The sequence below is a fragment of the Ovis canadensis genome, chromosome 21, assembly GCF_042477335.2.
Source record: "Ovis canadensis isolate MfBH-ARS-UI-01 breed Bighorn chromosome 21, ARS-UI_OviCan_v2, whole genome shotgun sequence".
Taxonomy (NCBI): domain Eukaryota; kingdom Metazoa; phylum Chordata; class Mammalia; order Artiodactyla; family Bovidae; genus Ovis; species Ovis canadensis.
In genome coordinates this window covers 45,566,297-45,592,630 of record NC_091265.1, presented here as the reverse complement: position 1 = coordinate 45,592,630, position 26,334 = coordinate 45,566,297, and the positions used below count along the sequence as shown (strand labels likewise).

The 26,334-nt window shown below is 53.8% G+C and overlaps 2 protein-coding genes across 4 annotated transcripts in view; one reads left to right on the top strand and one right to left on the bottom strand.

Annotated features, from left to right (window-relative positions):
* The window catches only part of KIRREL3 (kirre like nephrin family adhesion molecule 3), a 609,605-nt gene extending 588,793 nt beyond the window's left edge, over positions 1-20,812 (top strand). The window contains exons 11-17 of one of the 2 annotated variants that reach the window (XM_069565439.1): positions 3,927-4,027; positions 8,070-8,268; positions 9,254-9,289; positions 13,001-13,108; positions 14,554-14,663; positions 18,569-18,655; positions 19,364-20,812. In XM_069565439.1, coding sequence (XP_069421540.1) covers positions 3,927-4,027; positions 8,070-8,268; positions 9,254-9,289; positions 13,001-13,108; positions 14,554-14,663; positions 18,569-18,655; positions 19,364-19,807 — 1,085 coding nt within the window. In that variant the 3' untranslated portion in view covers positions 19,808-20,812. The remainder of the gene's footprint in view (positions 1-3,926; positions 4,028-8,069; positions 8,269-9,253; positions 9,290-13,000; positions 13,109-14,553; positions 14,664-18,568; positions 18,656-19,363) is intronic. The other variant, XM_069565440.1, reaches the window with a different exon arrangement.
* ST3GAL4 (ST3 beta-galactoside alpha-2,3-sialyltransferase 4) overlaps positions 15,302-26,334 on the bottom strand; it is a 57,006-nt gene continuing 45,973 nt past the window's right edge. For both annotated transcript variants that reach the window (XM_069565448.1, XM_069565449.1), the window contains exon 11: positions 15,302-15,976. In XM_069565448.1, coding sequence (XP_069421549.1) covers positions 15,944-15,976 — 33 coding nt within the window. In that variant the 3' untranslated portion in view covers positions 15,302-15,943. The remainder of the gene's footprint in view (positions 15,977-26,334) is intronic.

Here is a 26,334-nt window from a genome sequence, read left to right as displayed (position 1 = left end):
CTTGGCCCTGGCGGGGAATTTTGGAGGGCATCTCTGCGACTCCTCGTCTACCTCTTCCCTTTGCATTAGAAGCGCTCAACCGGAAAGACCCACCACCATCCCCACAGGGCCAAGTTCAAGGGGTCCCCTGAGGGCAGGGAACTGGTCTTATTATATATGATAAGGTCACAGCAGAGCAGGAGAGAACAGTGTGAGTTGCCAGAGAGCCGTCACGTGAGATGTTAAGGGCACAGGGCCTGGATCACAGGATGTAGAAGCGGGGACCTAGCTCCGGTCAGGCCTAGAAGCTTGGAGCAGCAGGACAGGAGTTCAGTGCTCCTGCCATCCTGCGCGCTTGGCAACCAGCTCGGCTGGTCTGAGGGGGTGAGGATGCTAAGGGCACCCCCACCCCGCGTTAACAGTCAACTTCCCTCTGCTGGGTTTCGTTTCTGCGCGAGCCCCCTGCTCTCGCATGGCCCGCCTCTGATAGAAGCCCTGAGGCTCTGAGCCCCGGCAAGAACCGAAGCACCAACCCAACTCTGTAGGGCTGCTGCAGACCAGGGCCCAGGCGAGGGGCTGAGCCAAGACCTGGAAGTCAGCCCAAGTGGCTTCATCTCGACCCCGGAAGCTGCCACTGACAGCCATCTGGCCTCCCTCTTGCTAGAGATTGAAACCAGCTCGGTGCTCCTCACCGTGCCTCGCCCCTGCCCCGCCCACTGCTGACCCCTTAGCCAGCCTGCTCCGTCTCTTTCTTCTCCCTCCTCCCCATCCCCAGAGGGAGGGTGAATCCGCTCAGACCCCAGAACTGACTGTCCCGGGCAGGACCCGGTCTCGGGAGCCTTCCTGCCTTTCCTACGTGTCCCCAGGATGCCACCAATAAATTGGCGCTGCAGGGCTAAAAATAACAGCATCTGATCGCGCCTCCGTATATCCATGGCAACACGGGCTGCAGCCTTTTCCTGCCGGCTCCGGTGTCTGACACTCGGCTCCCCCGGCACCAGGCCCTGGTGAAATCAGTGGCCTCCCCACTGCCCCTCTGGGAGGGCGCAGGGAGTCGTGCCGGCCAGCTCCCCTCCAATGGCCCTGTGACCAGTCCGGCTGGGGCCCTTCAGACTCACACGTGGCCCCGCAAACCTGAAGCTTTTCAAGGAGCATCCTCGTGTCTAGGGGAAGCACGGTCGATACAGGAGGGACTGAAATGCGTGTCACTTCAGACTTTCAAGCATTTTCCAATGGGCATCAAAGTGGTCTCTCGAGGAGGGAACACACACCTCAGAGGGACACTCCTCTTGGCTGGGACACCCCAGCCTGGGCCCTGGAGTCTCCAGGGTGTGATCTGTACCCTCCAGCGTTCTTCGTTCCGACCCCCTCCTCTGCCTCCAGTCCTTTGGCACAGGCTCCCCTTGGCCGCCAGGAAGGGAGACGCCCAAGAGACCAAAGTGAAGCAAGGAGGCAGGGGGATGAACGGACTGGCCCGCAGAGAGGACCCTGCCAGCCCACACTATTCCCAGTCTGGAGTAGACTTGGGGATGAACTTATCTGTACTTGTGTCTAGAGAACAGGTGGAGGGATGGTGAAGACCTTTGGGCAGGGCCTGGACCCAAGGGCCCCACACTACCGACAAACCCCAAATTAGGTGAGGTTCTCGTCCAAAGGCACCCAGGCCAGGGGGTTACTGCTGGCCATCACCCGTTGGGGAATAAACTTGCCTAGATCTCTACTGATTGGACTCAAACCTGGGATTTGCAGAAACGGGATGGAAAGCACACTACTGCTGCGTTCCGATCCCCCTAACCCTGTCTCCCTCACCCTGATTTCTGTTTTCGCGTGAGAAGCCCGTATGCATTTTGTTGTTCGGCCGCTCAGCCGTGTCTGACTCTCTGCAGCCCCGTGAACTGCAGCAGCCAGGCTTCCCTGTCCTTCACCGTCTCCTGGGGTTTGTTCAGACTCGTGTCCGTTGAGTCAGTGATGCCACCCAACCCTCTCATCCTCTGTCCCCGCCTCCTCCTCCTGCCCTCAGTCTTTCCCAGCAACACAGTCTTTCCTGGTCACTTTCAGAACAGCTGAGACCCGCCACCCACCCCCACCAAGGAAGTCCTAGTTCCTGGGAAGTGAAGGCAAAGAGGTTTTATGGGATCATCACTTTCTGCCCAGTAGCACGCCTGCCTTTTGAAAGCCAAAGGCTTCTTGGAGCTAAGGGATCTAAGAGAGAAACCCCTGAGGGTGGGAGCCCTTATCATGAGGGTCCCCGCCACACCCAGCACCAAGCCATTTCCCAGCCTAAACGCAATAGGAGTTACCTCAGCGATTCCCACGACGTTTCTCCCCTTGGCTGAGAGCTACTCATGGAAATGCAAATCTGCTTTAATTCAGGTGGCTAATATACAGCAAATATGTTTGCAGCAGCTTTTGTTTTGTTCCCAGCATAAATCTGCCCGTGCTCCAGGTCCCTTGCTTTAGTTCTCTTTCCTGCCACCTAAGCCCCAAACTTTACCCCAGGGATTGAAAAGAGGGCACCAGGGTTTCTGCCCCCGCACCCTTTGCCTCAGCCACCCAGCCCAGCCAGGAGCCCGAGTCTCCTCCGTCCCAGTCTCACTGCCAGCTGGGCATCATGAAGGAATAACTTGGGTTAACAAACAGGCAGAAATGGACAGGAAGCACTGCCAGATTCCTGGTGGATCTTCCAGGCTGCCTGATGTGGTAAATGAGCCAAGTGTCCCTGGGGACATCCGTGATCATGACCCATACACCTGCGCACACGTGGGCCAGATATGATAGCGCTGAGGTCAGCTTTGGAGCCATGGTCCCCCCTGGGCTGGCTGGTATGTACGTGGAGGCAGACAAGATGATGAACTAAGGGATCTCCTGAGACACCTGTGAGATGAAGGCTGTGAACGTATCCAGCCCAGTCCATCTATGTGGGGTGATTCCCCACTTGGGGGAGGAAGACCTTGTATTTCCCTTCCTGCCTGGTTTGCCTGGCTGGCCAAGGACATTGATTTGTTAGGCAAGCGCGCCCTCTACTGGATATATGAAGGAATGGTTTGAAATCCAAAAGCTGAGTAAGACAGAGGTGACTTTAGTTTGCCAACAAAGGTCATAGTCAAAGCTATGGTTTTTCCAGTAGTCATATATGGATTTGAGAGTTGGACTATAAATAAAGCTGAGCGCCGAAGAATTGACGCTTTTGAACTGTGGTGTTGGGGAAGACTCTTGAGAGTCCCTTGGACTGCAAGGAGATTCAGCCAGTCCATCCTAAAGGAAATCAATCCTGAATATTCATTGGAAGGACTGATACTGAAGCTGAAACTCCAATATTTTGGCCACCTGATGCAAAGAACTGACTCATCTGAAAAGACCCTGATGCTGGGAAAGATTGAAGGCGGGAGAAGGGGACGACAGAGGATGAGATGGTTGGATGGCATCACTGACTCAATGGACATGAGTTTGAGTAAGCTCCAGGAGGTGGTGATGGACAGGGAGGCCTGGCGTGCTGCAGTCCATGGGGTCACAAAGAGTCGGACACGACTGAGTGACTGAACTGATTTTAGTTAGGGGAGGTGACATTTCCTTCCTTCCTCCCTTCCTGACACCTCCCCCACTCCCTTCTCAGGTTCACCGCCTCCTTCATAAAGCTCTCCCCGCCTGCCAGGTAGATTTCTCTCGCCTGTGAGGTCCGTTAGCACTTTGCCTGGTGTCAGCCTCACCTCCTTCTATCACCACCACTATCTTCTATTACAGCTCTTCATATCTCTGGGAATCCTGATTTAGAGGCATTCGCTCACTCTTCTCTTGAAAGGTTTATGACTGACGCCTCCTTTATCTCTGAAGCCCCTGCTAAATGTCTGCTGAATGAATGGATGTATAAACTTCTGAACTTGTCGCCAGGGGTCCAGCCAGGGGCCCGCCCCTCCCGATTCTCTGATATGATGCTGTCTCCCCAACAGGACCCCCCATCATCTCCAGCACCCAAACCCAGCATGCCCTGCATGGGGAGAAGGGCCAGATCAAGTGCTTCATCCGGAGCACGCCACCTCCCGACCGCATCGTGAGTGCCTGGGGGCGGGCTTGCTGGGGGTGGGGGCGGGGGCGGTGAGCAAGGGGCACAGCCGCCCCCACACACACACACTGGACAGTCTGGTGGGTCATCCCTGCCCACAGCTGCTCAGCCATCTGGCTGGTCAGTCTCACCTCTGCTCTCTCTTTCTTATTGGGAAAAACTATTCCTTGGGAAATCCGGAAGACAAAAGTCATGGGCAATTTCCTTTCTCAGGATGGGGTGTGCTGCTCGCCCATGGGTGTGTTTAACTCCGCTCTGCCTCTCAGCTCTGCCTCTGACCGCATTCGGCATCCTGGGGGCAGGGGCGAAAGAGGGCAGCAGAAGGAAAAAATAAACCATCTCTTCCCTTTCCTGGGTTCAAGGCCAGCCGTTAGCAAAGTCATAAACAGGAAGCAGTTATAGTCCGCAGACCCCTCTCTGCACCTCTGGAGGCCTCCTCTGCTTGGCTGTCCATGGAGGACGCCACCCCATTTATCAAGTTTTCCCTGCAAAAGCATCACTCCATTCTCCCTGCTCCCCTCCTCCGAACCCTGCTCCCCGCAGGGCAGTGCGGCTGAGGCAGCCCAACTAGCTCACTGCTGGCCCTCCTGGGTATTTGCCTTTGTAAAAGTGGGGTCTTCCAGCCAAGTTCAGTTGAAACTGGCAGGAGCTGGGGCAGAAAAAAAGAGAGGCAAGCCCCAGGGCCCGGGTGGTCCTGCCGGAAGACTCGAGTTCACAGGGCGGCTTTACCTTTCCCCAGGGACAGCGGTGCCAGAGTGGCGGCCGGGGCACATGCCCGATAAGTAAGGTGCCCTCCTGTAGATGAAGACATTGTTAAAGTTACACCTTTCCTCAGGGGTTGAGCTCATTCACTGTCTAAGTCACACAAAAATGGCAAGTGTTCATGCATAGGACTAATACCTATGTTTCTCTGCTCCTTTTGCTCTTTTAATTGTTTTTAAAGTGTAAGTGTAACTATATTTCATTGTCAATGGAACATTATCAACACTACCCCATTGTAGATAATATCCAGTCCACCCCTGAGCATGTTCACACAGTCTTTGTCTTCATGGAGATGGGACTCGAGGCCCGGGGTTCTCAACTGGGGGAGTTCTGCCCCCCGGGAACATTTGGTGACGGTGTCGGATGCAGTTCAACACCCCCACGGAGCCCAGGGCAGCCCCCACAGAGCCCAGGGCAGCCCCACCACCAGGAGTGACCTGGAAGCAGCTCGGGGCTCATCCGCCTCACCGTCTGGCACTCATTCTGTTGCCGAGCACTGCAACAAGAAGGGTGGGGTGCCGTGTACCCGAAATGGGTCTGAGAATCAGTAAGCCATCACCATCCTAAACCGGGCTAGATGAAGGCTCTCTCAGAGCACAACCTTGTACAAACAAACACTCGGAGTAACAAAGCCAGACTCAGTCCGCCTGGGGCTGGTCTTCGCCACCTGTCGGGGCACCATCTGAAGGAGGGGCTCCCATCACTGCCCCAGAGCCCCTGCTCACCCAGGGAAAATGCTCCAACCCAGAGCCGCACAGGGACTCTTGTCGACGGAAACACCCTCTGAGGTGGCCCAGCCTCTACGCATGCGTGCGTGCGTGCGTGTGTGTGTGTGTGTGTGTGTACGCACACACGTGCAGTCTGTGGGGTGGTGGGTGTATCCGTGTTGTGATGTGTGTGTGTGGTATGTGTATCTGTGTTGTGTGTGTGTAGGGGGGGGTGTATCCGTGTTATGTGTCTGTGTGTATGGTGGTGGGTGTATCTGTGTTGTGATGTGTGTGGTATGTGTATCCGTGTTGTGTGTGTGTGGGGATGTATCCGTGTTGTGTGTCTGTATGTATGGTGGTGGGTGTATCCATGTTGTGGTATGTGTGTGTGTGTGTGTGGTGGGTGTATCCATCTTGTGTGTGCGCGGTATGTGTATCCATGTTGTGATGAGTGTGTCGGGGGGTGTGTATCGTGTTGTGATGTGTGTGTGTGGTATGTGTATCCATGTTGTGTGGGGGGGGTGTATCCGTGTTGTGGTGTGTGTGTCTGTCTGTGTGTCTGGTTGTAGGTGTATCTGTGTTGTGATGTGTGTGTGTGTATCTGTGTATAGTGGTGGGTGTATCTGTGTTGTGTGTATGTGTGGTATGTGTATCCGTGTTATGTGTGTAGGGCTGTGTGTGTGTATCTGTGTTGTGATGTGTGTGTGGGGGGGATCCATGTTGTATGTGTGTGTGCGGTATGTGTATCTGTGTTGTGTGTGGGGGGGTGTATCTGTGTTGTCATGTGTGTGGAGGGGGTGTGTATCCATGTTGTGTGTGGGGGGGGTGTATCCGTGTTGTGATGTGTGTGTGGGGGGGTGTGTGTATCCATGTTGTGATATGCTGGTGGGTGTATCCGTGTTGTGATGTGTGTGTGTGTGTGTATAATGGTGAGTATATCCGTGTTGTGATGTGTGTGTGTGTGTGTGTGTATGGTGGTGGGTGTATCCGTGTTGTGATGTGTGTGTGGGGGGGGTATCCATGTTGTGATGTGGGGGGGGGGGGTATCCGTGTTGTGATGTGTGTGTGTATGGTGGTGGGTGTATCCGTGTTGTGTGTGTGGGGGGGTGTGTATCTGTGTTGTGATGTGTGTGTGTGGTATGTGTATCTGTGTTGTGTGTGTGGGTGTGGGTGTATCCATGTTGTGATGTGTGTGGAGGGGGGTGTGTATCCGTGTTGTGTGTGGGGGGGTGTATCTGTGTTGTGATGTGTGTGTGGGGGGGGTGTGTATCCATGTTGTGGTATGGTGGTGTGTGTATCCATGTTGTGATGTGTGTGTGTGTCTGTGTGTATGGTGGTGGGTGTATCCATGTTGTGATGTGTGTGTGTGGGGGGGGTGTATCTGTGTTGTGATGTGTGTGTATGTATGGTGGTGGGTGTATCCGTGTTGTGTGTGTGGGGGGGTGTATCCATGTTGTCATGTGTGTGGAGGGGGGCGTGTATTCGTGTTGTGATGTGTGTGTGTATGGTGGTGGGCGTATCCGTGTTGTGTGTGTGTGGGGGGGTGTATCCGTGTTGTGATGTGTGTGTGTGGGGTGTGTGTATCCGTGTTGTGATATGGTGGTGGGTGTATCTGTGTTTTGATGTGTGTGTGTGTGTCTGTGTGTATGGTGGTGGGTGTATCCGTGTTGTGATGTGTGTGTGGTATATGTATCCGTGTTGTGTGTATGTGTGGTATGTGTATCCGCGTTATGTATGTGTGGGGGTGTATCTGTATTGTGATGTGTGTGTGTGGTATGTGTATCTGTGTTGTGTGTGGGGGATGTATCTGTGTTGTGATGTGTGTGTGTGGGGGTGTATCTATGTTGTGATGTGTGTGTGGGGGGTGTATCCATGTTTTGTGTGTGTGTGTGTTATGTGTATCTGTGTTCTGTGTGTGTGAGGGGTGTATCTGTGTCATGTGTGGGGGGGTGTATCCATATTGTGATGTGTGTGGAGGGGGGTGTGTATCTGTGCTGTGTGTGGGGGTGTATCTGTGTTGTGATGTGTGTGTGTTGGGTGTGTGTATCCATGTTGTGGTACGGTGGTGTGTGTATCCATGTTGTGATGTGTTTGTGTCTGTGTGTATGGTGGTGGGTATATCCGTGTTGTATGTGTGTGTGGTATGTGTATCAGTGTTGTGTATGGGGGTGTATCTGTGTTGTGATGTGTGTGTGTTGGGTGTGTGTATCCATGTTGTGGTACGGTGGTGTGTGTATCCATGTTGTGATGTATTTGTGTCTGTGTGTATGGTGGTGGGTATATCCGTGTTGTGTGTGTGTGTGGTATGTGTATCAGTGTTGTGTGTGGGGGGGGTGTATCTGTGTTGTGATGTGTGTGTGTGTCTGTGTGCATGGTGGTGTGTGTATCCGTGTTGTGATGCGTGTGCATGCTGTGCTGTGTGCACACATGTTGTTACGTGTGCTGTGTGGCCATGATCACGACTGTGGACCTGCCCGCATCCACCCGGGGGCAGGGAGGCCGCCTGGTGGTCCTGGGGGTGGTCCTGGGAGGTGACCTCCTGATTCTGTGCACTCGGGCAGGCCTGGTCCTGGAAGGAGAATGTGCTGGAATCGGGCACATCGGGCCGCTACACGGTGGAGACGGTCAGCACAGAGGAGGGCGTCATCTCCACACTGACCATCAGCAACATCGTGAGGGCCGACTTCCAGACCATCTACAACTGCACAGCCTGGAACAGCTTCGGCTCCGACACGGAGATCATCCGGCTCAAGGAGCAAGGTGGGGCAGCCGGGACTGCCAGGTCCATGGGCCGCGGCCGCTCCCCGCGAGGGCAGGGCCCCAGGCGAGGTCCTCCAAGGTCCTGGGGGCACAGAGCTGCCTCCAGGGTGCCCCTGCTGAGGGGTGGCCCTTGCACTGTCCAGGCCCTGGTATGCAGGGGGCCGGGCTCAGCTGTCTGCGGTTCCCTGGGAAACACAGGAGGCACACGGACCACTGTGCTGGGAAGGAGGTGCCAGCCAGAGGGCAGTGCTCAGGCTCAGAGGAGGGAGCCTCAGAAAGGCATGGAGGGGATTCCAGAAAGCTGGGCAGGCAGTCCGCCAGCGGCACTCTGGGTCCTGAGGTTGGCTGCAGGTCTCGCCCCTTTTCCAGGGGCTTAGTTCAGGGTAGACAGGACGGTCCAGGGGGCCTGGTCCCTGGCAGCCTCTGACCCCTCCAAGATGAAGGCCCACCCACAGGCTGCCATGCCTTGGAAGAGATTCTGGGCTGAGCAGGTGGTCTCAGCTGAGCCCTGGGGGCCTCAGGGCTACCCTGTGGATCCCGCACTCCTCCCGACACCGCCTCCCTAATGGATGCTGCTTTGCATAATGCTTTGCCCACATACTTTGCATAATATCATCCACACATCATCCCAACCCTCCCGGTCCCCTGTGGCTTACCCTCCGTGTCTTCCCCTCAGCGCCCCCACTCCTATGCCCTCCCCTTAGTGTTTGCACCCCTACCTCCTCAGAATCACCCCCCCACCCCACGTCTCTCTCTCTCTCTCTGGCCCCACTCCCTTGGAGCCTCTAAGTCAATCTGAGCCAACTCCAAGTTCAGGTTGGCTAGTCCAGATCTGTGGGGTGTCCCAGAGCCATGATGCTGGAGGGAACACCGCCCCCCCCATCCCTCTGACCCTCCAGATGGCTGCCCCCACCCCCACCCCCAGTCCCGTCCCACCCTGGCCAGCCAGGCCCTGGCTGTGGACGCTTGCTTTATTTCCAAACAGGTTCGGAAATGAAGTCGGGAGCCGGGCTGGAAGCAGGTACGAAGGAGACATGAGACTCCCGGGATGGGGAAGGGACCGCTGGGCTAGCGGGGGTAGGGAGGCCGGGGCAGGCCGCTAACTTCTCTGCCCTCCCCCCCATCTTGAGAGTTCAGTGCACTCAGAGCAGCAGGGCGAGGTCCCCAGGCAGGGTGGGTCTAGGGACTCCCGAGACCTGTCTCCTCTGTGGCTGCGCCCGCAGGCTCCCTGCATTCCACACACCAGCTCCTGCTCCTCCCTGTCCTCCTCCCATCGTCCTCTTTGGACGCCTTGGCTCCTCCCCTCTGGGGCCAGCTCCTCCCCTCTGGGGCCAGCTCCTCCCCTCTGGGGTCAGCTCCTCCCCTCTGGGGCCAGCTCCTCCCCTCTGGGGCCAGCTCCTCCCCTCTGGGGCCAGCTCCTCCCCTCTGGGGCCAGCTCCTCCCCTCTGGGGCCAGCTCCTCCCCTCTGGGGCCAGCTCCTCCCCTCTGGGGCCAGCTCCTCCCCTCTGGGGCCAGCTCCTCCCCTCTGGGGCCAGCTCCTCCCCTCTGGGGTCAGCTGGCCCTGCCCGACTCCTCCCACCTCTCACCATCACCAGCAGCTTGGCCACCGCTTCCAGGACACCAGGGCCGCCCCACCCTGCTGTGACCCGCACAATCCATGCTAACCCCACGCTTTCCGATGGCTGGCTCCTAACACGACTCCTGCATTCCCCATGGAACTGTCACCTCACCACCAGGCCGCTGGGCACTGCCTCCCGCCCCAGGGACTCGGCAGCCAAGGGGACACCAGGCTTCCTGGGTTGAGTTGCTATGTCTTGGGACCTCCTCAAGAGGAGAAGCCCCTACTCCCAGGGAGGAACCCAGAAAAGAGAATCAGGGCTTTGCAAGGCAGACCCCACAGTGTTGACAAAGGCCCTGATGAAGATGTGTGATGCTCTGCCCTGGTTCTCCCACCATACTGGCCCAGAAGGAGCTAGGACTGGTCAGTTCCTCCCACAAGCTCCTGGTGGGGCCCACGCACACCCTCCCCTCTCAGCAGACAGCCACTTTAAGAGTATCAGTCCCTACACAGGCCACTCAAGGGGGCAACACAGACTCCTGTGTTCCCCCTATCTCCATCTTTCCTGGGTCTGCACACTCCTCTGAGCTCCCTGACATCTTCCTTGGTGGCTGAGACTCCTGGGGTGAAGAGAAGACTCTGTCCCTCTCCAGGGACATCCTAGAGAGCCCTGTCTAGAGAGAGACGCCCTGTACAGGTGACCCAGCAAGGAGTTTCGCACAGGCCTTTATGGAGGGAATGCCACCCTTGAGTACCCCACCACACAGGACCCTCTCCCTCTGCCCCGTCCCCTCAATTAAGACAGTTCTCCAGATAAGACAGTCACACACCCACACCCCACCCAGCTGTTAATGACTTAAGGAAACGTGGCCTCAAGGACACCAGAGGCAGAGACCACCCTAGATACCACTTTCCTGATTCTTGGGTTTCACGGTCATTGAGGCCCAGGCAGGTTAAGGAACCTTCCACCTTCATCCTTTGCTCTGGGCTCAGCTGAAACAAGACTGGAGTTTTCCAAGGACTCCTAGACTTCCTAGGAGTCTAGGAGAAACTTAAGTCCAATCCAAATTCATCAAATTCAAAAGCATTGCACCAACAAACTTCCAAAGCATTTTTCCTTCCTGTGAGGAGCTGAAACCTGAGACAGAACCATCTCACTGTCAGAACCAGCTCATGGGGCTGGCTGAGGTCAAGTCCGTTGTCTCTCTCCTGACTCTTGAGGCCAGGCCAACACCTCCCATTTGTTGCCTCTCCTGGTGCCCTTGCAGGGGTCTCGGCCACCACTAGGCAGGTGATGAATGGACCAGTGTGCAAGTCCTGGGCTAGAAGGGAAATCCCAGAGTGACAGCCAACACTGCCCACCACTGGGGAACCCGCTCCTTCTGGAAGAGGGACCCCTCCCTCTCCCGCCAGCCTTTCCAGGGGCTGCGATCTGCCAGGTTCCTCCCCTTTTCTTCTCTTGAAAGAAAACAACAGTGAGAGACGAGAGGCCAACCCCAGCTGAAAACAGACACCTGGAGTCCCAGTCATTTACCCTGAGAACAGGCAGTGGGAGGGGACCTCGAAAGTCCTCTAAAAGGGACTTTGCCCTCGTTGCATCTGCTATGGTCCTCCTTCCCACACAGACATGGGGGCAAAGGCTTGGATAGTTTCGGGTACCAGCCTGTGAGAGCCTTTACCTGCCTGCACTCATCTGTATGAATCCCAAGGGCTTCCCCTGGTGGCTCACTAAAGAACCCCTCTGCAACTCAGGAGATGCGGGTTCCATCCCTGGGTCGGGAAGATCCCTTGGAGGAGGAAATGGCAACCCACTCCAGTCTTCTTGCCTGGAGAATCCCATGGACAAAGGAGCCTGGGGGGCTACAATCCATAGGGTTGCCACTAAACAATAACAACAAAAGCCCCAACCCTCCCCCACCCTGGAGGCAGGCACGGCTACCGTCCGGTTTACAAATGAGAAAGGAGAGGTAAAGTTGGTTGGTCTGGGCCGTACAAAGGCTGTGAGAGTGGAAGATGCCGTGTGACGCAGTGTGCGGAGCTGGGCAGAGCGAGGAGGGCGGTTAAGAGGAGCCCTGGGTTTGCGCTGGTTCTCCTGCATCTGCGTGCCCTTAACCAAGTCACTGGACTTCTCTGGGCCTCCAGGTGTCCATCTGTAAACGGGAGGCTTGGACTCTGTGAGCCCTAAGCTGTCCCTCTCCCTGCATTCCTTAGTTATCCCCCCATGGACACTTCAGGGCCCCACATCTTATGCTCAGACCCCCTCTGCCACCACAGAGAGGTCTGGACCGTCTAGAAAAGCGACCCCGCCACCCTAACATCACTCTCCCCCCTCCCCACCCGTCTCTACTGGAGGAGGGCATGAGACAGACTCCAGGAACTCGGCAGGAAGTGAAGCCCTGCCTGGCTGGCATTCCGGGCACCTCTCTAGCAGGGTGGGGTGTCTGGATTCCTGCCCGGGAGACTGGCCCAGGAGAGGCAGGAGCAGGACTGGGCCTCTCTCCTTAAAGAGGTGGGGGGCGGGAAATCCCTGGTAGCCCAGTGGTTAGGACTCTGCAGGGAGCATGGGTTCAGTCCCTGGTTGGGGGACTAAGATCCCTGTATGCTACACAAAAGAGGTGGGCGGGGAGCTGTGATCCTGCCCTCCGGCCTCTAAGACTTGCCTCTGGCACCTTCCACCTGCGATGCCCAGGCCCTCAAACTGCCTCAGACCTGAAAAGTCTCTGAAAGCCGGTTGTCCGTGTCCACCCCCAGCCCCAGGAAAGGGAAGAGAAGGAAAAGCAGTGGGAACAAGAGCAGCAGCAGTGACCAGTCATCTGCCAAAGAAAAGCCAGGGCCTTAGGCTCTCCCGGCTTCCCCCCGCGGAGCGCTCAGCTGCACCCAGCCTCGCCTCTCATCTCCACGCTCCCCTCCCCTCCGTGTCTGCTCGCTTTGTCTCCCCCTCCTCACCGCTCCCCATCTTTCTCAGTCCCCCTGCCCCCTCCACGTGACCCCTGTCCCCACCCGAGCTGACCCCCGTGGCCTCTACCAGCGCCTGCCCAGGCCCCCGCGGCCTTTCCCAAGCGTGCCGGTGCCCAAAGCTGGGCAGGGGCTGAGCCCAAGGAGCTGGGTGGGGTCCCCTGGGGGAGAGCGGACTGTCCCGGCTCCCCCGTCAGCCCGCCTGCTTCTCTCCCACAGAGGCTGTGCCGATGGCCGTTATCATCGGGGTGGCCGTCGGAGCTGGTGTGGCCTTCCTCGTCCTTCTGGCAACCATCGTGGCCTTCTGCTGTGCCCGCTCCCAGAGAAGTACGGGAGGGAGACCCAGGAGCTTGGGGAGGGGGACAGAGAAAAAGGCCAGGCTTAGGCCAGAGAGCAAGTAAGCGGGAGCAACAGGGGCCCCACCAGTGCTATGAGCTTCAGGGCCAGGACTGGGTCTCACGTGTATGTTTCCATGTGCGGTGCTTTGCCCCGCATCCGGGACACAGTGGGCACTCGACTGATGCTGAGCTGGACAGAAGTGGACGTCCTCCCGCAGGGCCGTCAGCTGGCACCTTGGACTGAACACACACCACACTCCCTGTACTTTGAGAACTGTACTGAAATCCCTCGGGCGGGGGAGGGAGGGGGGAATCCTTGGGCTCCGAGATCTGCTAGTCCAACCAGAAAAGCAGGTCACCCACACACGAAAATAAACAACAAAAGCATTCACGGAATTGCTTCGTGTGGATTCTTAAAAGGCCTTTAGTCATTAGCCATAAAACGCAGGCGTGATGCCCTCTTGAATCGTGTGTGCCTGGACTCTCCATCCTGAGGGTTGCTCTGAAATTCTGTGTGCTAGGCAGACACGTGGAAGGGTAGAAGGGATGGTGGAGCCGTGGGAACAACAGAGACACAGTCTTGCAGCCCTACCTCTTCTACCACAAGCTTGAAGCTTCTCTTCAAGCCACAGCTAGCCCGGGCCTCCGTTTCCTCCTGTGTGACAGCAAGGGGTTAGCTGAAGTGACTTTCAGGGTCCCACCCGGCACTAACATTCTATGAGCACAAGGCACCAAGTGAGTCAACGGAGGAAGCCTGCTCCCTCCTCCACTCCCTCCTCCACTTGGCAGCCTTCACGTGTTGGAAAAAGGCTGCCTGTGTCCTCCCCTCCAAGCCGAGCAGCCTTGCTCTCTTGAGGGCTCGCAAGGATGCAGTGTCAGGCCCTCCCTTCCCGCCCACTCAGTGGACTTCATAGGGAAGTGTACTTTAGCAGCAGTTTCCTAGCAGAGCTCTCCAGGTGTCAGTGGGCTTCCTCCTCTAGAAGCGGGTAAGTTCTCCATCACAAAAGCTAGACCACACCAGCACAGGGGCGGGAGCTGGACCTGGGGATCCCCAGGTCCTTTCCAACAATCGGAGGTGTGATTCTACGAACAGAGAGACCAGAGCCGGGTAGGGCAGGTCAGAGAAGATTTCTAGAAGGAGGTGAGAATTTAGTAGGATGACCAGTGGTCACAGGAGCAGCAGTGAAAGGCTGAGAAATGTGCAACCGGGAGCCCTTAGACAAAGCACTCGGAGGCCCCCACAGCAGCCCACAGCACGTGCAGACAGGTGTTCTATTACTGGGGCGGGGGTGGGGGGGCGGAGGGGGATGCATGAAACTGCTGAGTTCAGGGGCTGGAGAGTCAACCCAAGGGGAGCGGGGAGCTTGACCACTCAGGCCCTGAAGTCTGAGATCACCATTGTCTGTCACCTACGCTTTCTTATTTTATGTCCAGATCTCAAAGGTGTTGTGTCCGCCAAGAATGACATCCGGGTGGAGATTGTCCACAAGGAGCCCACCTCGGGCCGGGAGGCTGAGGAACACCCCACCATCAAGCAGCTGATGGTGAGAATGTCATCGTATCCCCGCCCCACCCAAACCTCTGTGCCCTGAAGGCCCCAGAACCAGAGGCTTCCTGATGCTCTAGATGCTCCTGAGAACAAAGCGTCAGCCAAGATGTGCTTCTCTGCCTCCCCCAGGGGCCCCACCTCGGTTACTAGGCCAAGCACACACAGGCAGACCTAGGAGGCACCGTGGGTTGGGTTCCAGACCACCACAATAAAGTGGGCCACATGCATTTTTTTTTGGTTTCCCAGTACATACCAAAGTTACATTTACACTATACGTTAACTGCACAATAGCATTGTGTCTTTTAAGGTGTACATACCTTAATTTAAAAGTACTTTATTGCTAAAAAATGCTAACCATCATCTGAGCCTTCAGTGAGTAAGAACATCAAAGATTGACTCATCACAGATCCCCATAACAAAGATTATACTAACGACAAGGTTTGGGGATTTCCCTGGTGGTCCAGTGGTTAAGACTCCTGGTTCCCATTGAAAGGGGAACGGGTTCAATCCCTGGTTGATGAACTGAGATCCCACATGCTGCACAGCCCAGCCAAAAAAAAAAAAAAAAAGGTTTGAACTGTCATGAGAATTATCAAAACATGACACAGAGACATGAAGTGAGCAGCAAACACGTTTGGGAAAATGATGCCAATAGATTTGCCCAACACAGGGTTGACACAAACCTTGGATTTATTAAAAAAAAAAAAAAAAGAAAGAAAGAAATATTTGCGAAGTGCAATAAAACTAAGTATGCTTGCATGCTCAGTCAACAAAGGTGTATAGTGTGTCTACTATATTGTGTTTGGAGTTCTCAGAGACTCAAAGACAGCTAACATGCATTCCCAGCTTTCCAAGAACCCAGCTGTCCAGGAGGGAGAGAACACATGCATTGTTGCTGTTCAGTCGCGAAGTCGTGTCCAACTCTTTGTGACCCCATGGACTGCAGCACACCAGGCTCCCCTGTCTCCCAGAGTTTGCTCAGATTCATGTTCATTGAATCAGTGATGCCATCTAACCATCTCATCCTCTACCGCCCCTTTTTCTCCTGCCTTCAATCTTTCCCAGCATCAGGGTCTTTTCAAATGAGTCAGTTCTTTGTATCAGGTGGCCAAAGTATTGGAGCTTCAGCTTCAGCATCAGTCCTTCCAGTGAATATTCAAGGTTGATTTCCTTTAGGATTGACTGGTTTGATAGCCTTGCAGTCCAAGGGATTCTCAAGAGTCGTCTCCAGCACCACAATTCGAAAGCACCAATTCTTTGGGGGCTCAACCTTCTTTATGGTCCAACTCTCACATCCGTACATGACTTCTAGAAAAAGCATAGCTTAACTGCTTGACTGACTATTAGGACCTCTGTCAGCAAAGTGATGTACATAAATTGTCATAATATGATGTGACATAGCATATAATCCTATACACACACAGGTATTATCAACATTCAGTACATGCCTTCTCCCCCACCCCCAAGGAAAGCCTGCAGTAAGCATAGGTTCCTCCTCAGGAGCTGGACTGTTATATACTCATAACTTCTCTGGCAACCCCAAGGCCACTTCTTCTCCTTCTCCTGATTCCAACTGATAGACCATGACTCATCCCTCTGTGCAGACAGACCCTGGAAAACTCGACTAGAACGCTCTGTTGCATATTGTGTCACGGTTATAATATGTCAGAGGAGCAGCAGCAAGCACGTGGGTTAACAGCCTGGGCCCCTCTGTGCCCGTCTTCTTATCTAGGAAATGGGATGAAGGTCATGCTATACATGGCAGGGTGAGGGCTCAGTGGGTAAACCCCTGAAGAGTGTGGAGCCAGTGGCACACAGTGAGGGCGCCAAGGAAGGGGAGCTACATCGATGTGAAGTCACCTGTTTCCCTATCTGCCTCCACTAGAGAGGGTGAGCAAGCTGCCTTAAGTCAGCCCTGTGTCCCTGGCACCTTCCACGGTCCCCGGAAGATGCTCGCCGCCATTCAGTGAATTAAATTGACGTCTTCTCTGCTGCCCTTTTTCTATCCAGTTGATTTTCCGGTCCTGTCAATTCCCACTTCACCATCTTTTCAAAGAGGTGCCTCTGCCACTTCTTCACTCTTACTCCTTAGCGCAGGCCTCCCCTGGTCCATGACAGACAGCATCCTCCCAAGGGGTCCCACATTCTCGTCGTTTACCATTTTACTCACCAGAGTCCTTCTAAAATGCAAATCTGATCCTGCGGTGTGTGGGACCTTAGTTCCCCAGCCAGGGATTGAACCCACATCCCCTGCACTGAAGGGTGGATTCTTAACCGCCGGACCACCAGGGAAGTCCCACATGTTTCTCTTCCATAGTACATTTCTCTAATTACCTGTGAGCATCACCAGGTATCCCAGAGTTTCTGCTAATGTCTACTTCACCCAAGCGAACACAATATCTGACACACAGAACAGTCACTCTTACAAGGGAGGGGACCACAGCCCAGACCTGGGCAGGAATGGACATCTCTATTGATGAGCTTTATCAAGTCTGGTGTGGAGGTCCTCATGCCTGTCCTTCATCCCCCAGGGACCTTGCATTCCCTCCCAGTGGGCTGTTCTGAACTCCCCTGACTGTCTTGACACCACTCTCCAGTCCAGACCCTAAAGAGTGGGGGCCACTCAGCAGTCAGTTAAGAGTAGGGCATAACCCCAGTGGAGAAACCCACTGAGGGCTCCCCGTGGGGAGACCTTCTTTCCCCCACCCCGATACAGCCCCAGTATGGAGGGAAAGGCAGGCTTAGCAGTTGAATCTGGTGGGAAAGAAGAGCTCGATCCAGATAGCCACAGCATTTACTAGGAAATGAAAAAAGCAGCATTAGTGTGTACTTAACAGGGCAGGTCGGAATTGCCTTGATTAATTCTCCGGTGCTCCAAAAATAGATCAGGAAAACCAGTCACAAAGAAAAAGACACATCTCAGTTCCGAGAGTGGGTGGGAAGCTGGACCAGATTGTGCCAGGTGCAAAAGTGATACATGGGAAGAACATTTTGTACCATGGGACAGGCACCACTGTGACTATTCAGACTAATTAATACACCCACTGTGTGCCAAGTATGCTTTATTTTTCACCTTAAGTGCATTATTTTTTAACTTTTAGTAATTTTGAGGCATGTCCCTTCATTCATTCATCTGACATAAATATAACGTTTCTGACAGCCCTGCTGTATGGCAGGCACCACGCTGGGCACCAGGAAGTCAATTACTACAACACAAATTAAATATGATTCCATTCCAAAAGGATTTTGGTCAATGACCACAGGTACTGTACCAGGCATGCTGGAGACCCAAAGAGAAACAGAAATAGATCCTTGCCCCCCTGGCTCTCTGGCCTCCATTCAGGAAGATAACTTTTAATAATAATCTAAGTCCTTGCAGTGAATAACAGGTGAGGCCCTAGCTGCCACCTCCTCGCAGGTAGCTTCCATTGATTCCTTCTCAAGGTCTTGCCCGCTGCCCAGAGGTTCTGCAGTTATTTATCTACAGGTCCACCTCCTGGTGAGCAAAGCTGTTTCATAAAGTCTCTTGATCTTTGTTTGCCTGGCCTTCAGCACAATGCCTGGCCTGAAGTCAGTAAATGCTCACAATTGAACTGAATCAAAGTGAAATCCCTGGAGGTGATAACTGTAGCCAACAGAGGAAGGGAGGGAAGGAAGGGAGTGCATCTTAGAAACAGCCTTGCCCACACCCACCTCTTTGTCTCCAGCTCTCAGGAGGGGGTGGGGATAGGGGTCCAAGAACAACAGTGAGAGCTGGAATCTCCTCTGGACTCTTGTCACCTGCCTCTGGGGGGAGGGGGAGGCAGAGCATCTGTTGAGTTCATTTCTCCAGCTTTCCTCTGGGATGAGTGGACAGTCAGCCCACTTCCTACCCTCTGAGCAGCTGTTTTGGGGTTGTAGATGGACCGCGGTGAATTCCAGCAAGACTCAGTGCTGAAGCAGCTGGAGGTGCTCAAAGAAGAAGAGAAGGAGTTTCAGAACCTGAAGGTAAGAAGAGCCCTGCTTACAGTCACCGCACGGCCTGGATTCTAGGCTTCAGCGCTGATGACCCCAGCCCCAGATCCGGGCAAACCACAGCAGCAAATAAGAAGAGAAAGGCCAGAACTCGCCTTGGGGACCTCTCCTCTCCGTAAAGTTGGGATCACCATCTCCCCCCCAACAAGGAGATGAGAGAGTTAACTTCCTCGCCAATCACATTTATAATGAGTTTCCATGTTCTGGACTAAAACAAAAAATAATGAAAAATTCTCACATGACCTTGAGCTAGCTGCCCTGAAATAACAAAACATGCCGGGCAAGACTGGCTTTCCCAGGTGGCGCTAGTGGCTAGCGGGTAAAGAACCCGCCTGCCAATGCAGGAGATTTAAGAGACAGGAGTTCGATCCCTGGATCGGACGATCACCTGGAAAAGGAAATGGCAAGCCACCCCAGTATTCTTGCCTGGAGAATTCCAGGGACAGAGGAGCCTGATGGACTACAGTCCACAGGGTGGCAAAGAGTTGGACATGACTGAGCTATTAAGCACACAGGGGGCAAGACCCTACTTGAATACCTGCCAGCATCCTGCCCAGGCTAATAATCCACACCCCCACTCTGGCCCCCTGCCTACCTCCCCTGCCTTCCTCCTATCTGTCCCTGGCCCTTCCCCACTGTCCATCGGGTGATGTGACAAGGCTCTCCCTCCGGCCCCTGCAGGACCCCACCAATGGCTACTACAGCGTCAACACCTTCAAGGAGCACCACTCGACCCCCACCATCTCGCTGTCCAGCTGCCAGCCGGACCTGCGCCCCACGGGCAAGCAGCGCGTGCCCACTGGCATGTCCTTCACCAACATCTACAGCACGCTGAGCGGCCAGGGCCGCCTCTACGACTACGGGCAGAGGTTCGTGCTGGGCATGGGGAGCTCGTCCATCGAGCTCTGCGAGAGGGAGTTCCAGCGGGGCTCGCTCAGCGACAGCAGCTCGTTCCTGGACACGCAGTGCGACAGCAGCGTCAGCAGCAGCGGCAAGCAGGACGGCTACGTGCAGTTCGACAAGGCGAGCAAGGCCTCGGCCTCCTCCTCCCACCACTCCCAGTCCTCTTCGCAGAACTCCGACCCCAGCCGGCCCCTGCAGCGGCGGATGCAGACGCACGTCTGAGCATCCCGGACCGAGGGCGGGGGACGCGTCGGAGCTCGGTCTGGCTCTGCAGAGACTTTACAAAGGACCCCGGAAGCAGCCGCCTCCAGGACAGCCCCGAGGGCCACCCCCCTCCGCACAGCCCCGACCGATGGAGCACAAACGTGGGCCTGGCGGCAGCGCACCCAACTTCAGGCGAAGACGCGGGCAGAGGATGCAGCCGAGAGGAGGCGTGCTCTTTGCCGGCCTCTGAGTCCTGGCGTTTTTCCGGAGGCCCTCCTCCACCTGCTCCTCCCACACGCTCCAGAGGCAGCTAAAACTCTGCTTTTGTGAACTGTACCCGTTGCTGCCCGCCAGCCCTCCCCCCATTCCTGTGCTTCAGTACCGCAGCCCTGGGGAGCAAGGGGTCAAGCGCTCCCGGCGCTGAGCTAACCCAGCGCCCCCTGCCGCTCACAGCCCAGACCCTCCGAGGCTGGGAAGCCAGAACCGGCCCTGGCCCTTGGCCGCCACCCCAATTTGTTCGGTGTTTTGTGTCCATACTCTTGCAGTTCTGTCCTTGGACTGGATGCCTCTCAGCTCTGCAGTGGGACTGGTCTAATCAGAGACTGGGGGGCGGGGTCGGGGGGGGGGGGCCGGAGGGGAGAAAGAGGGAAGGAGGGGGAGTGTGACACGCGGGGACCCCTTGCCAGGCTGTGTGACCCAGAGCCTCCCCCTACCCCTGCTTCGTGTACTCCTCCTGCCCCACCCCTGCACATTCAGAGTCAATATAAGGAGTGTGAGAGCTGCTCTGGTCAGGGTTCTTTACACAGCGGTTGGAGAGACTGTTTGGGGATGCATGGGGTTTGAGGGGACCAGCAAGCAGGCCTTTCAAGTGATGAGACTCGCCTTCTCAGCTGAGCCTAGAGGCACACACAGAACCGTGGTCCTGCCTTCAGTACAACTGCAGGGGCACCAGAGGATGCGAATCAGCTCCTCATGCCTACCTGCCACCTGAGAATAAACATTAGGGGCCCTGCCTCCAATAGATCCATTCTGTTCTTTTGTTCCTGCTGAGACAAGGGGAGACCCCAAGAACTCAGAGGGTGCTTTGGGAACCCAGGGTTCCTGGCCCGCTTTCATTCGGCTTTCCCAGGCAGTGGAGAGCTCTGGTTGCAATGGCAACAAGACCTAGAGGCAGACTCCTCTAGGAAGTGCCCAACCCAGAGGGCGCACGAAAGCAGGGCCTCACCAACCACCTGACGCATGCCAGATACAGCTCAGGGGCAAAGGGGCATTCGTGGGGTCCTTCGGGGCCTTTCTTCTTGAAGTATTCTGCAAGGTCAGCTCCCTCCATTGGGGCTTCAGGGGAGGAGGCCCTCTTCAAAGAGCCTGTGCCACCAAGCACCCCAACACTATGAGACTCAAATGATGTTCTAAGAATGGCTTTGTTTGGGTGGAAAGCTTGGCGTGGTGATGGCTGACAGGCTGGCATGGATAAACAGGGCCAAATTAGAATGTGAGCTTTGTGGAAGCCATGTTGTCCTGAAGGTTGAAGTTTCCTCCTAAGTTTTAGCTTCTCCTCCAGCCTTCCCTGGAGTCCTTACCCATCATGGGACCCTTCATCACGAAAGGCTGCTTCTCCCCACCATTGCTTCCTTAGATGGCCTCAATCCACAGATTCTATGCATAGCCTTCCTAGCATCTCCACTCAGGGGATTTACCTGCTTCCACCATATTTCCTATTGCTTCAGAACCTCCCATTTCCTTTATATCTTCCTTTATAGCCCCCACGCCCGAGGGAGCAGAAACTGATTAAGAATGTAAGTGTACATCCCAGCCCCACAGCTTGCTCCTGGTACCAGGGTACCATTTCTGGCCCAGCACAGATTCCTGTGGGCTCCAGCTTAATTTTTTTTTCCCCAATAATTGCTAACATTTTAAAATTTTATTTATTTGGCTCTGCTGGGTCTTCATTGCTGTGCAGGCTTTTCTTTAGCTGTGGCACGCAGGGGCTACTCTTTGTTACCTGGCACAGGTTTCTCACTGCGGCAAGTTTTTTTGTTGCAAGCCCTCTGTGGGCTAAGGGCTCTAGGCTGCACAGGCTTCAGTACTTGCCGCGTGCGGGCTCAGCAGTTGTGGTTCCAGGGCTCGAGACCACAGGCTCAATACTTGAGGCACATGGGCTTCATGTGGGATCTCCCTGGAGCAGGGATCGAACTTGTGTCTCCAGCATTGGCGGGAAGATTCTTTACCACTGAGCCACCAGGGAAGCCCTCTAAGTCTTCTAACCCCACAAGCCCTCTAACCCCACAAGTCTCCTTTCCCATATATGTCTTGCCTTTGCAAGGGCACCCCACTCCAGTACTCCTGCCCAGAAAATCCCATGGACAGAGGAGCCTGGTAGGCTGTAGTCCATGGGGTCGCTGAGGGTCGGACACAACTGAGCGACTTCACTTTCACTTTTCACTTTCACCCACTGGAGAAGGAAACGGCAACCCACTCCAGTGTTCTTGCCTGGAGAATCCCAGGGACGGGGGAGCCTGGTGGGCTGCTGTCTACAGGGTCACACAGAGTCGGACACGACTGAAGTGACTTAGCAGTGGCAGTTTGCTATTAAAGAATAAGGGTCTAAGATCAAATGCAGAATGCCTTGGTGTGCTAGAACAGGACGAGGATGACCTAAGATGACCTGTCCTTTCACTTCTCTTCCCCACCTTGGAGGCGGGTGGAAAATTGACCTTCTAATATTCACCACAGACTACCTTGCCCCTTATACCCTGTGCAATCATCACCACCCCTAATACACAGTTCTTCTAAAAGGATGGAGGTACCCATTCTTTTCTTGGAGCCCAAGGTTATGGCACAAAATAACCTGGGAAGAAATATGATCTTCTGGAGAACAGAATCCTCTTTTCCCTCAGAGGCTCAGACACTCCTAGGGTGGGGCTATGGACATCACATAAGAAGGGGCTGCACAGTGAAGACTTGGCTACATGGGGCTACCCCCTGAACCCTCTCCAAGGCAGAAACACAGCAGAGAATCACTGAAAGTTTACACGATCACATTTAAGGCCCTGGTGAAAGAGAAGAACACAGGTAGGTGAAATCAGTAAGCTCTATCGCCAAGGCATTGAGAAGGATGCTGGACTGAGCTGTACACATCCGTTTACCCCTCTGGCCCCATTTACTTCTCATGCAGGAGTGAAAGGCAAAAGAGTTGGTAAAGGGAAGTGTTAAAAAATAAATGAAGTCAGTGGGAAGCCCTGAATTTCCCTGCAGGTGACCTCACATCAACTGAAATGAGTGCTTCACATTTGTAATCTTATTTAATTCCTGCATTTCTACAAAGTATCACCATTTAACAGACAAGGGAGTGAGGCTTAAGAAACCAAAAGACCAGTCCAAGGTCACAGAGCTAACAAGCGACGTGCGTGAGATTAAACACAGATGCTTTCCTCTGTGACATGTTTCCATCCACAGCAAAGGCCCAAGGCCACTTTCATCCTAGAAAACGGCCGGTGCTGAAGGCCATAAGCAAGGACCCACTAGGGGGTGGGCAGAGGAAGGGCAGGCTGCAGCTCCAGTAGGAAAGCAGGACTGGCATCCTCCACCCCCAGTCCCCGAATGACCTGGAGAGACAGCAACTTCCTGGGAAAGTGCTTCTGTGTATCAAATCAACCCCCCCAACATGCCCCATTCCCAAGGCCAGGATCCAGCTTTCCGATAGCTTTACAATTCGTTATTGGCTCTGAGTCACTGGCTGAGGGCCCGGTTTCTAACTCTCAGGCTCGTTATCAGTCTGGAGAGCCCAGGGTTATTTCCAGCATGTCTTCAACTCTCATGGAATGGAAGGTGGTCTCATACAAAGCGCCAGGGCACCATAGTAAATCCATCTCTGATGGAGAGGACTGAAACAACTACTCTAAAGGCACAGGCCTTGCAGCTGCCTGGGAGCTTCCAGAGTGGAGGGGAACACGGGAAACAACAGCAAATGTAATGCGGCTTTAGATTCCTCAGGAGACAAGGAGCCAACAAAAATTCCTTTTCACTTCCTACATGGGGGTGAGGGAGGGGTATACACGGGGCACATGGCCTTTATTATGACATGATCAGAACTGAAACCGCCAGGTACACACTCCAGGAGTCTCACCAGCCCTTCCCAGGTACAGCGCATGGCGTGTGATGCCACCAGAAAAAAGGACGAGGGGGGTGTCCTGTAATTAGTTTCTTCTAGAAGTTTCCCTATAAAATCAACTCTTTGTTGAAATAAAAGTATAAATATTTAAATAAAAATGATCCTAATTTGCATATAGATGTTTATTTCAAAAACATGAACATTTAGATATAAACCGAGGACATTTCAACTAAATCTTGATGTCTACTTCCCCTTTAAAGAAGCCTCTTACGGAAGCTGTTTTTAGGAGCTGTAACCACAGGCCAGCCATTTGCAGCTTCAGCATCAAAACTACAGATCTCTGAGAGTCCCTGATCAAACACTCCGTTGCTTTGACATTACTTCTCAAATTCAGTAAGGCTCATCTTTTCCCCAACCCCCTGTGTTTCCATTTTCCTAACTAGGTCATCAGTTGGGAAAAATGAGACAATCCCAAGCTACTCATCTTTCTAAACATAAGGATTTATTTTCCTGGATGAACACATTTGTGTTGCAGGAAGAGGCCCGTCCACTCTTTCCCTCTCTAACTGCTGTTCTTCCTGGCTCCATCTCTTCCTCCTCTCTGTTGGTGAAATCTTGGACATGTACTGAAAGCTTTTGGACCACAGGTCCTGTGGTTTCACACCTACCACAGCCGTCATCTTTACAAGGCCTTTTGTGAACACATGGCATTTACGAGATCCATCCTTGAGTTCTGGTCTACATCCCTGGGGCCTGTATCTGCCTGCCATTCCATGTTCCCAGAGCTCCTCCCTGGGCCAGCCGGCTCGCCCACCCACAGGGCTGGGACAGCCTCAATCCCTGGGCCAAATGTCTCCCTTGTGCGCACCGACCAGGGAGCCCCCGCCACACAAAGGAACTTCCTTCCGTTCCTTCTCAAACTATGGCCCTTGGAAATAACCTTGGAAAGCTATGAGAACAGTCACATAATGCTTCTCTATAGCTGTTTTCTTTGGAGTGAATCTAAAGTACTAAGGTTCAAAGACAAGGTATGTGAAGTCTCAAGAAACAGGTCTTCTTAGGGAGAACTGGGGTCTTATTAACTAGACCTTACCTGAAATCTACTCCTCCTAATACAAGAGGAGGAGTGCCACTTGGGATAAAAGCTGAATATAGGGATTTATCCCTTGGAAGGTCATCCTCAATTAAGCAAACACGGGTTCAAGGGAACTAAGTTCAAGATACCACCTTCATCACATTTGTAAAGAAATTAAGGGGCCAGGGCCTTGCTGCCCAAGGATTAGAAGACAAATTCACGACACTAGTGGGCTTGGCACTTGGGAGAAATACTGAATGGAGAAGGCATTAGTGATAAAGTGATACAGATAAGGATTCAGGCCTTCTACAGCAGAATTTTCAGATGAGAATTTCCTATCTGACTTTTAGTTAAAATTGTCTCTAGTTCTCTTGCCACGCAGGGCTACAAGAAGAACAGAAATGTACAGAAAAAAAAAGCACAGAACTGGAAAGAATCTCCCTACCAGACTGTAACTTGTCCTCTTGTTGATATTTTTCTTTAGCAGAGAAACACATTTTTAGGCAAGTGAAGACACTCCTTAAGCATTAAAGTTGGTGATGTACATAAATGATGTTTTAGGAAACCTCAGAATAATAGTTCTGGAACAGCTTAGTTAAGTAATTCCAACTTCAGCTCCCTGGGGTGATTCCTATCATTCCCTCCACCAGTTCTATCCTGCCAGTCTTGCAAGATTCTTGAGAGGAAACAGAGTCTCTGCTGAGGGGTGCAGTACTTTAAATTGGTCTTCCCAGTACTTTAAATCTGGCTTCCAGAGTTGTTTTTCCTAAATCCTTTTGCCAAATCCTCTGTGCTAACCCTCCTTTACAGGACTGCAGTCTCCCCAGCTTGCTCCCAGCTGCCTGCATTCCCTTTACTTGAAGAGGGGGAGCCCCCAATACATTAGGGCCCCCTAAATCTGTCATCTAATAAGACCCAAGGTTCATCTCCCTGCCTCAATTCTCAAGTGCAGAATCCCCATAAACTCTTAACAAGAGAGGTCAAGTCACTAAGAAAGATCTGGTCAGGAAAACAGTCTATTAACCACTGACATACAGACATATAGTTCCCTCCTCAAACTCTTAAGTTGGAAAGACTTCCTGGAATCACATCCGGTACAAAACCAAGGAAATGCTCAAAACTAACAGATAATATTCTGAAGCTATAATTAGAACATCAAAACAGTCAGATGGCTTGGAGAGAGCTTACCAACTATTAAGATGTACTTCTCAACCTTTGTTTAGCAACCTGCCCTGGTAGGCTGCCTGCCATGGAAACGCTGTTGTTTACCCCTCAGACCTGGCCAACTCTTTCCAACCTCATGGACTGCAGCAATACCAGGCTTCCCTGTCCTTCACTATCTTCTGGAGTTTGCTCAAA